Below are 16,854 nucleotides of genomic sequence, written 5' to 3' on the forward strand. Positions count from 1 at the left end.
ACTCGTGCGTCAGCAATGGCACATCGCTCTTCCCTTCTCTGGTTGTGACAACATCACGTTTGATGCCAAACACTTTTCCATAACTGTCTTTGGCCAGAAGATCAAAAATTTCATTATTATACACTTCTACAACAGAAACCTCAACCCAGAAACTTCCTGGTGGCTTTTCTGAAATAAGTCTGGAAAATTAAAAAAAGAAAAAATATCTCAAGAAAAAAGCCCACAAATGTTGAAGTCAAACCTCAAATGAGCAATCTGTAAATAGAGATCTATTCTTTAATTTTATTATAATCACAATCTGATAAAAGCATTTACTAAGTATCTGCAGTCATGGAATTACCTCATCCATATGCTAATGTTAACTTGAAGAATCAGAATATACAGTTTATTTATATATGAAGAAGTAAATAGAATTTAATTTTCCAAACAGCTGTGCCAGCTTGTTTTTTCCACTAGCCTCCCACCTCAGGTTTTTTTTTAATACTATTTCTCTGCTGGCAGTTACTGCACTCAGAGCTCAGAGTATATAATCTGGCAGAGTGCAAGCAATGAACAGAGATGGGAAACTATATCTGTAAAAAGTTATCTGTTCTCAGAATAGAAAGTCCATAAACTAAGCGCTTCTCTATTCAGGAGAGTATTTACAGTTAGACAGTTAATTGCAAAATTGGTTCTTTGATTTAGCTTATGCCCTTCTCCAAAACAAACAGGCTTAGCTGGAAAAACTTCTAACTTCTACTATAACATAGCAGCATATCAGCTCAATCGTGTATTAGGTTCAACTAAAAGAAATCTTTCTTCCTTGGGACTGCATTCTAATCTAAATCCTCTTCATGTATTCCAGTCGTCAATTTTCACAGAACTTTTTTGGAACTTAATTATCTTTTGGAATCCCACAGCTATGGCTGAAACATTTTCAAAAGTTTAATCAGAGTCCAAAAGCCAGATGGACAGCTAATACACAGTAAAACTGCATAATCTTATTGTTTTAGAAAACTGGATTAAGCAGAAAAACCTCAAATATCAAATGGTGGTCAGAGAAGCTATAAATATTGTGAAGCTGAAATCTGTAATGATGAATATGTTACAAACATTATTTCACCCTTTCTATAGAGTTTAAAGTGACTGCCACTGACAGCAAGCCTGTACTTAGTTTTTACCTGAACACTTCTTGGGTAGCTCGAGGAATAATTCCAAGCTCTGATTTTTCTTCTAGGGAGAATGCTAAATTCCCCTCTAACTGTGGTCCCAACATTGTGTATGTCTTCCCACTTCCAGTTTGCCCATAAGCCATGATACACACATTGTACCTGAAAAATAGAAATGCTTTAATTTATTTTACCATTACCAAATGTGTCTGTTAGGTGGCAAGTCAAACTCCAAACAATTTAGGAACACAAACAAGAAAATAAAAATGCTGCCCCTGATTTCTTTCTGCAGATCTCAAGGTTCGACAGCAATTATTGTTCATAACATCACCTAAACAGATTTTACTTTTTAAGCAGAGTTGAAGGGACGTTTTTAAGTAGAAGTTTAAAGGATCCTTAGCTTGGAATGATTGATGCCATTAGACCTCCTTGCCTGCCCAACTTTCAGCTTTTGCACTAGAGCTTCTTTTTAATCAGCTCCTTAACCACTGCAGTTTACAGTACAGCATTTCAAAGTAAACCATTTCTGGGCTTGATTTGTGTTACAGTGCTGTGCTGCAAACCACTGCACTTGTATCCTAACAGCTGGGAACTCTTCATGTCTCATAGCCTTTTTCAGGCAGGCTCCCCAGTCATAGCCCTCAGAGAAGACAGCCCTAAGAATAGGAGGAACAAATTTGAAACCAAGAGCAGCAGTTGAGAATGAGAATGCACACAATGACTCCTTGGAACAAAGGGGGCAGGAACTGCTCTGATAAGGGCAGGTATAAATGAAAATGTACAATATGTACAAAATGAACAGTGCAGAAGAACAGGCACCCATGAAGCACCATCTCCTGAAGCAGACAAGCAAATATGTCTAATGAACAGAACTCTGAAAATGTCTCTTGGCTACACTGAAAATAATAATAGAAGAGGAATTGTTCACAGCTGCGAGCACTGTTGTGGAGTCTGTGCCACGGGGATCTGAGCTGAGATATATGAACCCTATCTAGAAAGTGTGTTGCTAACACCATCAGATCAAAGTCAACACCTTAAGCAAAATAAGTGGGTGGATACAGATGCACAGATCCAGCCACAGTACTGCTTTGTGTGGAGGACCAACGCTGTGCTGTGCAGCTGAAGTTTTGCCCTCCTTGGCTGTGCCTGCTCCACTGCCCCTGCCCAGAACTTGATGTTGACCACAGTACTGTGCCAGCCAAACCCTTGGAAGATATGCATTTATGCTGACAGGACTGCTCTCTCCCTGGACAATCCTGCTTGTTTGGAGATACAACATTAGCAGAACCTTCGTACACAAGCACTTCACAGTTTGCAGAAACTTCTGCTCTACTAGAGAGTTGCAAGGACCAGCCTGCTTCTGTTCTGCCAGAGAATAAAATTTCACTGCCTAAGCCACCTCCTCTATGGGCAGACCTGAAACAGCTGCTTTTGATTATCTGATGCTTTTCCTCAAATCAAAAATGTAGTTTCAAGCACATGCCAGGATATTTCAATGAACACCCCTAATTTAATTGTTTTAAATGTATGGTTTCAAGTAATTAAATACTTACATGCATATTAAACGTGCCTAGAAGCAGTTATTTCAGGGGGCTTATTTTGAAAGCTTTCACTTGTTAGAAAGAAATGTGGGCTGATAAGCCGCATGGAAAATACCTGGGTACCCCTTTCTGGGAATGTGAAGTTAAAGCTGCAGTCAATGAATCTATAGTAAGGTCCCTTCGGATTTTAGCACGCACTGCAGAGTATAAAATAGGAGTCTAGTCATAGATTTGATGAAGTAAAGGACATAACTGTAATTGAAAATAAAGACCACTACAGTAAAATTAAATGTGATAGCAATTAGGGCTGTAAATCTGAAATGAGGGATTTCTTGAAGTGTTCACTGCTGACATAACTCAATAGAAGAGCTCCCACAAATTTTGGTGGTTTTTTCACTAGACTAACAATGAGTAATTTTCGCAGTTCCACCCCTCATACACGCTGCCTAGCCAACCTGATTGAGATTTTTATCCCTATCTCTAAATTAAACAGATCTTTGGAACAAAAAGGGAGCCAGATGTTTTTCCTTAGGAAAAACAGAATTAATCTTTTTAGAAGTATCTCCTAAAGGACTTTGCTATAGTCCAGCTATTTAAATTTTCCTTAATTGCTGCCAGTTATAAGACAATAAGCATCATGGAAAAAATAGTTCTGACAAGAGACAGATTATAAAATTAGAAGTTTAGTGAGCAGAGGATTGTAACATTGAAGACAGAGGTGCAAGTCAGGTATCAGTCAGTGGTAACTTCTCTGCCAAAGCCAAAACAGTGTTTCAGTCAGCCCAAATGAGCTAAAACTGGCCAAAGCAGTATCAAATCTAAGTAGGTACAGGAGATAATGAATTGTTGGGGGATTCAACGAGAGGACAAGCAGCAGATTACTTTATATTTATCTATATAATGATAGTTATTTATTATAGTTTACTTCATTGGTGTTCTAGCTCCAGCATAAAGCTTTCAAATAGAGAAGTCTGAAGGTTTTTGACTATGATTCACCTATGTGCTCTGATATTTTTCCTTCTCCATATTATAATGTATAAAAGTAATATTCTTGTTAAGAAAAGCTCTTCTTGTCAAGCTAAAATACCAATAGTTTCATAGCACTTCTGTCCTGAAAAGTGTGGGTGTTCCCTCTAGCTTACCCTTGTTAAAGGAAATGAAAGGAGGAGAAATTCATTCTTTAAAAGAAACAAACAAGCTGAGTTCTTCAACACTGTAGAGAAAAGTTATCTTACTCCCTTGTTGGCCCTCTATGGCTCATGGCAAACTTTGAAGCCTGCTATACTTTGTCTGGTTTACATATGGAACAATCTTTTCTTCCTGTATATTTGTAGTAGAAAATGAAACAATCCATTAAGAAAGAAAAACATAGAACAAATAAGGAAAAGGAGAAAACACTCTGATCTACTCAAGCTAAAAGTTGTTACAGACCACTTTGGAACCCAGACTAAAACAATCAGAAGCAGCAAAGAAGTTCAAGGTTCAGACTAAGTATGTCTGTTTCCCATTTACAGTGGGAAGGCTGCTGTGCTCATAGGCACAGACTCGCCTTTCCTGAGAATCTGCTTCTGTTTAAACAGCACTTCTGGAAGAATAAGACAGGTCTTTTGTTTTCAATAACAGAATATTTCCTAACTGAATACATAAGTCTTAGCTATTAGGACAGGATTCTCCCCACGTAAAAATTAGTAAGTGAGAAGTACAGCACATCAAGGTATGGATCAGATACATCTTAAGCATCTTAAGGGATGTGTTGAACTGAGGCAAAATTATGACTGTTGTAAAAGGAAAAGTAAGGAGAGAAAGCAGTAGTCTTAAGACTTCTTTAAACTCCTGCAACCACATGGTCCCTAGGTTGATCAGCTAAAGAAACTGTGGTTACTCATCACTGGTAAACAACAATAATGCAATCTATGACTTCCCTCAGCCAGGGAGCCCTTCAGGGCCTCTCTGTGGCATATGGAATTCCCAATATTCACAATATCTTTAGGTTGCTTTTAAGAAAAGGAACCTTGGAAACTTCATTGTGCAGGCTTCTGGGAACAAAGATTGCCACTGTTAACTCTGCCACTGTGAATGGAAAGGGACTGTCTTTTCCTCTACAGGGAGCAAAAGGTCCATGAGAGCCCTACCATATAATTAAGTGGTATTGGAACAGGGATGAAGAAGGAGCAGAGAAGTTACATGTAAAACTCAGTTCAATCCTCAATTATTACAACAATATGCACATCTAAGCTTCTTTGAGAGAGTAGCTTAAGTTGGCTCAGTACTTATGAAAAATCATACTTGATGTGCTTCAGTAGCTAGAAGTAATTTCATGTATTAGTTAGTGCTTGTTACTGATCAGTTTTGCATTCAAACCAGAATTCTGTTTTACCCCAGTGCCTGAAGGAGCAGTAGAATGACTGAGAATGCTCAGTTCTGGTTCAACCAAGAATAGATCACACCACCTCCTATAGCCTATGCTGGACACAAAACCAGAAGAGAGTGGCCCCAGCAGGCCTTCTGCATTGAACACAACGTTCACAGTGAACACACTGTTTGAAAAGATGTATCATACAGTGTCTGCAACTGGAAACATTATAAAACATAACCTAAAGAACACAAAGAAAAAAGACAACATCTTTCATTAAAAGCATCAGTTTGACAGAAGCAGATCAGTGGAAAAAACTGTGGGTTTTTTTATTTTATTTTTACTAATTTGCCTGCTCTGCTAAATTTTATTAACCTTATTTTCACTGTTTATACAGGAAAACAACGTTCACTTGGTGGTGAGTAGAAAGAAAACAGGAAAATGACACTGCAAAGCTATAAAGCTTAACTAGATCACCATTATTAAGTTTGGATTTTTTTCAACTGATAGATTTCAGTAGATTGCACTTTAGCTTTCTTATTGCAGTCTTTTAACTTACCCATCCAGGAGAGATGTTAACAAAGGGGCCACATCTGCAAATACTGTATCTTGAGACTCCAAATCATTATAAACTCTGAGGACCAAAGCACAATGATTAACCAAAGAAAAAGTATGTTGTCACAAGAACACAGACCACAGAAACTGTAGGCCAGTGACATAAAAACTGGGACCTGATGACATTTCTGTGTCAGAGTAATGAAAATTAGAACTCCAAAGTTCTCATTCACATTTTGGGAGCAGTTGTGCATTTTGGGGAGAATAACACATAGGTATACCCATGTGGACTTCTGAGCTCATCCTAAACCTCCTGCCTGCCCCTCTGGCACACAGAGTCTTTTTAGGCTGTACTGAATCCCTGCAACTTTACCCCACCTACTAGAACATGAAATAGCCCTGCTGCTGGGCTTCCCATGTATCACATTATGGATGACAGTGGTCAGGTTGTACTGCCCTCTAGATGTGGGTAAAGTGTGGGGGGAAAAAAATAGGAGGAATAGAGACTGCAAACGTGCTGAGGACTTGTCTCAGAAGACTCAGTGGCACAGCAGAAATCAGAATGCTCCTGAAGATCATGTTTAAGGATGCACTATATTTGTGGGCAATATCAGTATTTCTATCACCAGCCCTGGTGAACTACCTACTATGAAATCAACACTTCTCACTCAATAATTTGCATAATGATGTGGAGTGCAGACTTATTTTTAAACAGAATGGAAGATAATTAAATTGCATGAGTTATTCCAGCTCTCAGAGAAGAGCAATGACAATTCAATATTTGGGCCAATATACTGGTGTCTGAAACAACTCTGTATGTTTTTTGAATGCAAGGAGAAAGAAAACCCAACAGTTATCTTCAAAGAAATCTTTCCTCCAACCCTTTCAGGTTTGTACAACATAAAATCAAGACCTGAAAATAGGAAATCATCAGAGAGAGGAAATTCTGATTATAAAATGTGGATATCCTAACTTATTCATTTCTTCTGCAGCACACCAAAAATCTATCCTCCCCAAGATTACAGCCTGCAGCATTCATTGTTTATACAAGATGAACAGAATATAAAACATGAATGTCATTACCCACAGTTAAATATTTGAGGTATGAATGTTTATCTTTTGAAAAAGTTTCCTTTTCTGGTATCTTTCTGTGGTGTTTTGTTTTTTTCCTTGCACTGTTCTCCAAAAGATGATATATGTTCTTTATAGCTCACAGGAAGATGGCTAATTAGAAACAGGAATTTTAGTAGCAGCAAGCATTACAAAGTGCAGTCACTTCTCTGTGTGTACAGTACACCCATACACTTCACTTAAGAGTATCCCACAGATTGTACAGGATACTACAAGGTTAACTGAATAAAGACAAAATGTGCTCTTCAGTATTTACTCAAGCCTCTTTGTATATCTGACCATGATCTGTCTGGTGCAGTCTATAGGCTGCACAAATAGAGTTTTTGTATTCATGCTCTCCATAAATGAGATTATACAGAGAGATCACTGATAAACAGATACAGAATTGGAGCCAATGCACTGAATTCAGCATTTTTCCTGACAACAGACAGAGAAGGAACAAGAAACAATATGGTGGCCAGAGACACAATAATTCATCTCTGTGCCTCATCCTAATCCTTAAAAGCTGTATACTGGCCTCAAAACTGAAATATGAGTTGAATCTCTGTTTCAAAAAAAATATTATTAGAATTAGCATTCAGTTTCTTTCTGCATCTTGCTAAATTCTTGGCCCGAAGCAACATCCTGTGGCAACGTGATCCATAAACTAATTGTAAACTGCATGAAAATGTACTCTCTTTAATCAGGAAAGGAGCACTTGTCTAGCTTGATAGAAAAATAGTTGCTTGTATTGCCATTCTACTGATGTGCCATCATAGTGCACTAAGAAACCAACAAATATGCAGGGATGTGGCACAGTTTGGACTGAGAGGACACAGGCACTGAATAACTGTCCCTGCTTTGCATGCACATGAACATATGCTTCAGTAAACTTTGTACATCTAGTCTGCAAGGTCAATATAAAAGAGCAAAAGCACTTCCAAACACTTTTCTCTGTTTCATCTACCATCTACAATTGATGAAATATTCATTACCACCCAGTTCTCCATCTTAACCAACTAGGTCTCCAACTCAGTATGTATTGAAATATTTTTCCTTCACACATCAAAACACCTCAGAGCTGCTACGTAAATTAAAAAAAAAAAAAAAATTAAAAAAAAAAGAGAGAGAGAGAAAATACTAAGAAAGGCATTTTAAAGATTAAAACATTCACAGTTGATGACTTATGTTGCCTAATAAAACAAGCACATTGCTACTGGCCACAACCCACAACCCCACCAACCACAATCAGTCTTAGCAGCTCATTTGCACAGCAAAGCAGAATCACAGGATCAGTTAGCTTGGAAAAGACCTCCAAGGCCATGAGATCCAACCTTTGACTGAACACCACCTTGCCAATTAACTCATAGCAGTAGGTGGTGTCACATCCAGGCATTTCTTGAACACTTCTGGGGATGGTGACTCCATCACATCCCTGGGCAGCCTGTTCCAGTGCTAAAGCACCCTTCCAGTGAAGAAAATCTTCCTGATGTCCAACCTGAGCACAGGCTGGACACACACCTAAGCCCCAGTGTAGCTTGATGCCATTTCTTCCAAGTTCAGCCTCAGCTGGGGTCAGTACAGCTATGTTAGGGTCAGGCTCCAATAGCTGATCTGAGGAAAGGCATGTGATTCCACATTACAGCAACTACTCAAATATTTACTCAACTTCCTAAGGGGGTTTTACTGCAACTACTTAGCTGCTGTGGTTCAAATGCTATCCATACTGAAATGCAGTGGTTTAAAGTAATCTTGAACTAGTTTATGCTACACTGTAACCACAGCCTTGGCTGAAGCATGGACACCCACTTCATTATCTATCTGAAATCATGAAAGATGTTGCAAATCCAAAGAATCTCTTTCTAAAACCCCATGTATTTTTACCAAAATGATAGATTTGTCCTTGTGTACTGATTAATGTGAATTTCACATTGAAAATTCTGAGCTTCCTTTTTATTTTGCTAACTGATTGCCAATAAAATTATAAAAGCATAACATGTTGAAAGCTGGAATTTTCTTCCTGAGCTGAAATCAAATATTTTGACATTTATTAGTTCCATAAAACATTGCTAAAAAAATAAACATTTTAGAGTTCATAAGAAACATATGCTTTTCTGTTTATAAAAAATAGCTGCACTGGGACACTAAAAAAACATTCCTGGAGAACTGCATTCCTTGGGGATTTACATTTTTTAACCCTTTTCCAGATTACCAGGATTTACACCACATTTCCAGAATCACAGCACCTCTGGAGTCCTGTGTCAATACCATTAACTGTGCTGCTCTACAGACTTGAATTCCAGCATTATTCTGTTTATTTCAACTGGTATGGCTTAGCTAGGTACAGCTGAGGAGTGAAAGGAATTACTTTGAGTAGCTTAACAACATATGAGGAGCCAGGTATCCTAAGAGATCTCACATGCTTTGAATCAAAGAAGCCCTATAATTTGTGGGATCAGTAAAGCTCCCCCAAGATCTGCATTATCTCAGGATTTTTCAAGTGTTCGGTGGCCTACATGACAGCCATCCCCATTCTCCTGTGAGTAGAAAACTGTAGCACTTTAGAAGAACACCTTGAAGAAAGGGGCAATGACTAACCTTGTTTAGCAAACCTACAGGAATTTCGGCTGAACAGGCTCAGACATTAAGTTTAAAGCAGGACAGATAATTCATGCTGGGTACATCTGACTTTAAATCAAATTTTGCCTTCAAGCAAGGAAGCATGAAATTGTCCTCCTGTATTCTGTTTCCAGAGGGTTTTGTATCATGGTTCAGGGTAGACAGCCTCCCGAGTCATTGCAATATATAGATGCAAAGTTTGCATTAGAAAGAGTCATTGGGGTGAAATCTTCATTTCTTCATTTACAGAGTTCTCATTGTATTATTTAACTCTTCATTCCTGTTTTCAGAGGTCCAGGCCAGCACCATTTCGAGAGAGAACAGAAGGCACCCTTCAGCCTAACTTCCAGCAGATTTCTGTCTCACTGGCAGACTGGCAGTGACTCTGGTATCCCATCAACACCCTTATCACAAATGGTGCATTCAACATCCAGTTTATGACTGTGGATTTTTGATCTAATACAGAAGCAGTCCCACTGTAGTCTTTCCTTGGGGAAGCACTGATTCCCATGCCACTGCTTTGCCTTGCTGCCTCTGGCCAGTTTGTTCAAACATCAACTTGCACAAGTGCTCAGCCCAGTTTCTACCAAAGTCATGCTCTATGTCTAATGCTGAAATCTTGCAATCACCCCAATTTATAGAACCATTGAATTGTCTGGGTTTTAAGGAACATTTGAAGGTCACTTTGTCCAACCCCCTGCACTGAGCAGGGAATCAACTAGACCAGGTTGCGCAGAGTCCCATATCACCCGGCCTCAGATGTTTCCAGGAATCTGATATCAAGTCTGTCTCTGGGAAACATATTCCAGCATTTCACCACATTCATTGTGAAAATATTCTTCTTTATATCTAGTCTCAATTGACCCTCTTTAGTTTAAAATCATTACTCCTGTTCCTATTGCAACAGGCCCTGCTAAAAAGTTTGGCCCCATTTTGTTATGAACTCCCTTTAAATACTCGAAGGCAAACACCACTTTCTTACCTTTAAAACAGTCTGCTAACTTGCAACATGTTGCAAGGATCAGGACAGCAAAAGACTGCAAAAAGAGTCAAGGAAGTCTCTATACAGGCTTCAAACTTATCCGTATCAGAAGTCTTACTGAAAGACTGCTAGCTATTCCCTGAAATGCATTATTCTGTCCTAGGAAGAACGTGTAATTATCCCATTTAAAAAAATGCAACAATTTTCCTTCTGCATCCCGTGCTCAAAAAACCCAACCAAAACTAGAAAAAAATTAGTCTTCACTACACAAATCTTCCAGCAATTCAGATTTCCAGATTGCTACACAGAACTACCCACCTGTCAAACTGAAAAGTCTTGTTTACTGAGGCATGACCAGGACGACTACACTTCACAAGGACAATTTCCTAAGAGAAAAAAGCAAATTATCTATAGTTAATATCATAGTCACACACACAAAACCAAATATGCATAAATCCTAATGTATCTGGTGACAGCTTTAAGGATCAGGAAGTCCAAGTCCCTTGTCCACCAGTCACCAATTCATGAGGCTTTAGACCATGTATAATGCAGTGAACTTGCAAACCATAACAAAGGATCTCAAAATTAATTCAGGTTATTAAACAGCAACTAACACAAAATATGCACTTAAATTCAAGAGAAAGATCCATACCCTTACCTGAACTTTTTATTGGACCTAGAAATTCACAGGCAAGCAAATGCAAACAGCCCAACTGCCACAAAAGGCACAAAAAAATTGCAAAAGAGAGGTTTCTTTGTTGGGCAAATTTTCATAGTGCCTTTTCAGATTGATTTCATAGATAGCTCTGCCTAGAACTAAGCAGAAGATGCACATTTTATTAAATAATGTGCTAGTCCACAACTAACAGAAAGAGCTGTACTACAACTGTATAATTCCATGAGTTTTTAGTGGAATCCACTTTCCAGACCAGTTATACAGTAACTTTTAAACTATTACCAGAGTACAATCACAGCACTCTGATGTGGCTTAGCTAGCAAATTCTGTGCTCTTCTGCTCCTCATGGCAAATGTTGCTTATTTGCTGAGAAAAGCAAAGAAAAAAAATATGTGGGGGCTTACAACAACTTGGGTGGAAGCTCTTCAGCACACAAAATACTTCATCCAGTTCAAGGATATTTTCTAGTTTACTAACCTGTGGTTACAATACTGCATCTGATGGGAGTGATGAAATTCCTGTGCTTCTCCTAATGGGAGTGCTGAACTAGTGGCCTTGAAATAAGTATTGCCACAGACTGAAGTTATAAAAAGCTGAGCAAATAACAATCACATAACAGTAAGTCCAGCATGCAAAAGGCTAATAAACATGACATTTCTTCATTTGAGTTTGAGTATTTTTACCTCTTTGGAGAAGAGAAATGTAAAATTATCAAACTAATGCTGACAAAACACTTACTCTACAGAATGAGCTATGTTACCCACCCCAGCACTGGCAAATTTTGCCGAGTACAGATATCAGTAGAACTCTGCAACAAAATGGCCTGACACAAAAATTCTAATAGGATCACTAACCAACAGGCTCTGGGGGAAGGAAAAAGGAAAAAGCTGAAAAACATACAGAATTATGGAATACATTTCTGATTAAGATATCAAATTTACTTGCAGACCACTTTTCTCTAAGGTGAGAAATAAGAGAAAAAACCCTCTATTTGCACAACATAGAAACAAAAGAATTACCTATCAATGGGCAGAAGTTTCATATGAACATTTGTAATGACCATGTCCAGTCAGGTTTTGAATCTCTCTAAAGGTGGAGATCCAAATCCTCTCTGGGCAACCTGTGCCAGTGTTTGACTACCCTCACAGCTTCTTATGTTTAGACTGAATTTTCTGTATTTCAGATTGCACTCATTCTCCCTTGGGCTGTCAGGAAGAGTCTGTGCATTCAGTACCTCCTCATCTACTCATCACTTCAGGTACAAACAATACTAGCATTGTTCAGTGTCTTAATCTGTGTGGAGTGGTTCAACTTGATGTGCGGTGCAAACTCACTCTCCATTGTTATTGCACAAGTTTCAGAAGAAAGGCTCAGACAGTTGTTAATGGTATGTTGAGGAGCTAAGCATACGCAGGACAAAAATACTTCAAAAATCTTAAAGTAACTCAAAAACTGAAATGCAATACTCTTCTGTACATCTAGTAAAATCTTAAGCCTTTCTTAGACTTAAAATCAGAATAATGTTTCTCTAGACAAGATGGATAATATGTTATAAAAGACCAGGTGTCTTAAGAATGATATGAATTTCTAAACAAATAAACAAAAAAACCCCACAGAGACTAAATGGAAATCATATAGTGTCTGTGGATCTGGTTCTCATATGTTGCTCTGCTTTCTAACACAATCATGGCAAATAACTGCCTGGTTTTGTTACACACAAAGTAGAAAAAGGAAAAAAATCTGGAGAGATAGTCATGATATAAAAAGCAAAACTAATAAACTCAGCATTTCTACCACATATAGTCTTCCTTCACCTTGATCTAAAATGTCCTTTAAATTGTTGTCTGGGAAATGGTTAACTTGTTTCCAGAAATATAATCTTTGACTATATTGCAACTAACAGCTCAATAACAAGTCAAGCCCCGTATTTTAATCTCAAAATTGCATATATATCCTAGTCACAAGCATAACAGCTTCAGTTGTTAACAGCTAAGTAAACAGGCAATAAACATTGTTTTCCTTTACTTTTGTAAGACTAGTCTAAATCAACTGCTTTTTCTAAGAATGATTCTTGCAATAATTTTTTCTTACAAAATGATAAATTCATAATAATTATTATGAATTATTGTTCATAATTCATAATATGAATAATTCATACTCAACATAAAGACTTCAGGTATTTGATCAAAACTGGAAAATATTTCAACTAAATAAATGTCAAGGCAAACCAATAAAACATTTGAAGTCCATGTTGTGTTTTTCAAACACAAGATGTTAGTATTTTGCAAATTTAATTTCTCAATCAAGCCCATGCTTATATTTATATTCCTGAAATATTTCTTAAGATTAGCATATTGGAAATCACTCTTTTATACAAACTAAAACTCATAAATTGGCATAAGTAAGCAGACACTGCCTTTTCTGTAAACATATCAATACTCTAATACATCAGATATCTATATGAAATAATCTGAAACCTAAATATTGCCTAATTTCATCCTTATGCAATAAAATTTAACAGGTCAGAAATGGCTGCAGTATTTTATAGTACAATAAATGTGTCAGGATATCCAGAATACCATGTCTACCATTACAGATCTGTTTTTTATCTCCTGACATATTTACTCTTTCTTCATCTCTTTATGAGCTCCATTAGTTACCTAATTGCACACATATAGATATGGATATGGATATATGTAATTATCCATATTATGTAAGTGAGATTTGCCTAATGAAACAATAATTTGGGAGATTTAAATGCATAACATACTGTAGGTCACTTCAGCAATTTTACGCACTACACTATAAAAAAAATTGGCTCATCACCATGTAGCAGTGAGCAGCCAACTAAGAACTATGGCAGCTATGAAAATTAAAATCCAAGTTAATACTTTGACCTTAGCTCACACTACTGTGCCTTTTAAAATTTTATATCTTGGTAATGGCCTCAATTAATGCTGGAATGTCATTTGGATTTGCAACCTCAATGACCATTCTTCCTCCAATGGATCTAAGCCAGGATACTTTAACATGCTTGACTGCAGCACCACATAGCCTGCTGTGGTTCATGAGGTATCAGATTTCCATCCTAATGCATGAGCTGTACTACAATAGTAAAATTTGAAAAAAGTCTGACATAATTTTGGAAATAGCTACAGCACATACAAGTGGCTCAAAGGGACTGACAGCAGGAAGTCAGCAACAGTTTGACTGATGCAAACATTCAACCACCAGTAAAAGGATGGCTGCCCCAGCAGAAACTCCAAGCTATTACCACTATGGAGAGTCAGGATGAAAATAGCACAAATCACCTGCTACTGCACCCATGGGTAATCAAATCTAAGCACCACCTGAACTTGTTGTTTTGGCTTTTTTAAACTCATTATTCTCATGGCCCCTCTTGTTTCTTCTTCTAGTATCTATGAATGTGCTGTTGAATTCCACCATCAAATAACTCACATCATCAGTTGCATATGCTGCTTTTTCTGAAAAGGTTCTTCGCCTGTGTGGGAAGAAAAAAGCATCAATGGAGGAAAAGAGGTAGCTTTCAAACTGCAAGGGTTCCACTTAGCTGAGAAAAAAACCAATGTTTAAAGTGTTTGTGAACTACACACTGTCTGAAGAGTACCTTTCAGAATTGCCACTATTATTGTACCCTATGTACATGCTAACACCACAGTTAATTTTGAATAAAGAACAAATTTAAGTTCAATCAAGCAAAATAATCTGCTTTAGAAAAAGACATTTAGAACAAACCAAATTAAGATGAATGCACATGCAAGCCATTCTATTATTTTGAGATTGTTTCATGAGCTTGTAAAAAGAGGCTTTCACTTCAGAAAATTAGAGTGAAAAACACCCTCTTTTCTCTGATCTTGAATCCATGATTAGTCCAAACACTGACTGTGATTACTAAGGTGTATAAATCTATTTATGTGTGCAAGTTGTCGGAGAATCAGTCCATAGTTTTACAGGTAAGTTCTATTTAAATTACTTTATTGATACATTAAGAAAAGTTACTCTTAACAATTGTTTGGCCAAGTCCATCCTGTTTTACACTGCAAGTCAGCACCTGATTGCACTATCTCATACTGCAACAAAAAAAGTAAGTGGGTTTCTTCCCAGGTGTACCAAGCACAGGTTAATGCAAGTTTCAACTTCAGGCTTCTTGAAATATCTTGTCTGTTATTTTTGACATTGATTCAATTAAAACAATCCTTTTATTTTGTAAGATTTTCCAAAAATTAATAAACTTTAAAACACTGAGAGTACTCTTTTAGAGCTACCAGGCAGTAAAAGAAAGCTCCAAATCAGATATTTACTTATAAAGAAAATGATAATGTTACTGGTTTCTAGCCACCCACCTAGTTCTCCCCTTCTTTCTTTCTTTGTATACACTTCAATCCCTGCTTTCTTTCATGTTAGTCATCTATGGAGAATTCAGCCTGTTAAGCAGATACTTGCATCTAATCCCTCTTTTCCTTTTGGATCTTGGAATGTTTTGACACATCAATTACAGTAAACGTTTTATAAATTAGGGATGCAGAGCCAAATTAGATTGAAATAGAATTACCAATGTTTGTAGTGACAGCCAATGTGTTCTATAGCATTTCAAAACAATTGTAATGCTGAGTGTGTTTCTCTACCCACGACTTTTGGCAGCTCTCACATTACTGCATCCCAGAATTTGTATTGGATAGTGAATACACTCTAAACTGATGGCAGCTGTGTTACTTCTGCCAAGCCAAGGATAATCCTGGCTTGGCAGAACAACCATGGCTTTCTATTGAGACAGACGTACTTTTAGGTAGAGGGATGAGATTGGCTAGAGCCAATTTAGCAGGAGAAAGAAAACAGCAATTAGTTTTTATGATACCATCATTGTCTCCCTACACACATAAAACCAGAAAAATCAAGGACATGGTTATAAACATAACTATTGTTTTCTCTGTATTTGAATGATGAGTCAGATAGGATCTAGCACAACCAAAACAGATTACCTGTCTTGTGATACTGGATGTCCAGCAGCATCATCAAAAGGTAGCAATGGTCGAATCCTGCAGTGGACTCTGATATTTCCTCTCAGTTCCTGGGATAAGAATATTAAGATATATTTAACATGAGTTACTGGAGAGGATAAATGCACTGAAATTTGTCAAACAGACGTGAACATGTTTAAGATAGCCAGTGTTTACCATATCATAGCTCCAGACTCTGGGGGGAAGACTAGAGTCAATACAATTTGTCTTAGTAAGGTAGGAGAAAGTACTTGAGGAGGTATGAGCTCTTCAGAGCACTGGAATTGCACAGCCCTCTCCAGTTTATATGGAAAAAAAAAAAAAAAACAACCCTATCTGAGACATTTTTGTCTTCCTTTTTTTCCTTCCTCCTTACCTTTTTCAGACATCTGTATTAACTCAACAGACATTGCACATTCCATTTCTCTTCCACCAATCCTAAGGAAGATGTGGAATACAAAATATGTTCTTTATTTTCCTCTCCACCGTGTTCCTATATGATTAAAAAGCCTGTAGCTGATTTTTCACTGTAGGCATTTTAGACTTATCACTTCCATTTTGTTGATGATCAGTTCTTCTCATTTTGTATGACTGAACACAGCTTGCCTGTGAGGACTACTGACCACTGGCATTAATGCACCACTGCTCTGGGGAATATCTTTTCAGCTAACTGCAATACAAGGGAAAATTTAGAAGGCATGCACATTTTAACAAAGAGATTCATTGCCCCAGCCAGAAAAACTTTAAAGAAATTTGTTTGAAGGAGGTGTGTGTTTCTAAAAATCAGGTCCTGAATCGGGAAACTCAAAACTAGTCATTTGTGGGGATGGCAGGAAGAGTAAATTTAAAGTA

At 37.5% G+C, this 16,854-nt stretch overlaps 1 protein-coding gene across 4 annotated transcripts in view; it reads right to left on the minus strand.

Annotated features, from left to right (window-relative positions):
* KIF25 (kinesin family member 25) overlaps positions 1 to 16,854 on the minus strand; it is a 40,962-nt gene that overhangs the window by 11,968 nt on the left and 12,140 nt on the right. For all 4 annotated transcript variants that reach the window (XM_079299309.1, XM_079299312.1, XM_079299310.1 and 1 more), the window contains 6 exons: positions 15,985 to 16,073; positions 14,444 to 14,486; positions 10,627 to 10,694; positions 5,602 to 5,676; positions 1,161 to 1,310; positions 3 to 179 (listed from right to left, as the gene is read on the minus strand). In XM_079299309.1, coding sequence (XP_079155435.1) covers positions 3 to 179; positions 1,161 to 1,310; positions 5,602 to 5,676; positions 10,627 to 10,694; positions 14,444 to 14,486; positions 15,985 to 16,073 — 602 coding nt within the window. The remainder of the gene's footprint in view (positions 1 to 2; positions 180 to 1,160; positions 1,311 to 5,601; positions 5,677 to 10,626; positions 10,695 to 14,443; positions 14,487 to 15,984; positions 16,074 to 16,854) is intronic.

This window comes from Erithacus rubecula, assembly GCF_903797595.1.
Source record: "Erithacus rubecula genome assembly, chromosome: 2".
Taxonomy (NCBI): domain Eukaryota; kingdom Metazoa; phylum Chordata; class Aves; order Passeriformes; family Muscicapidae; genus Erithacus; species Erithacus rubecula.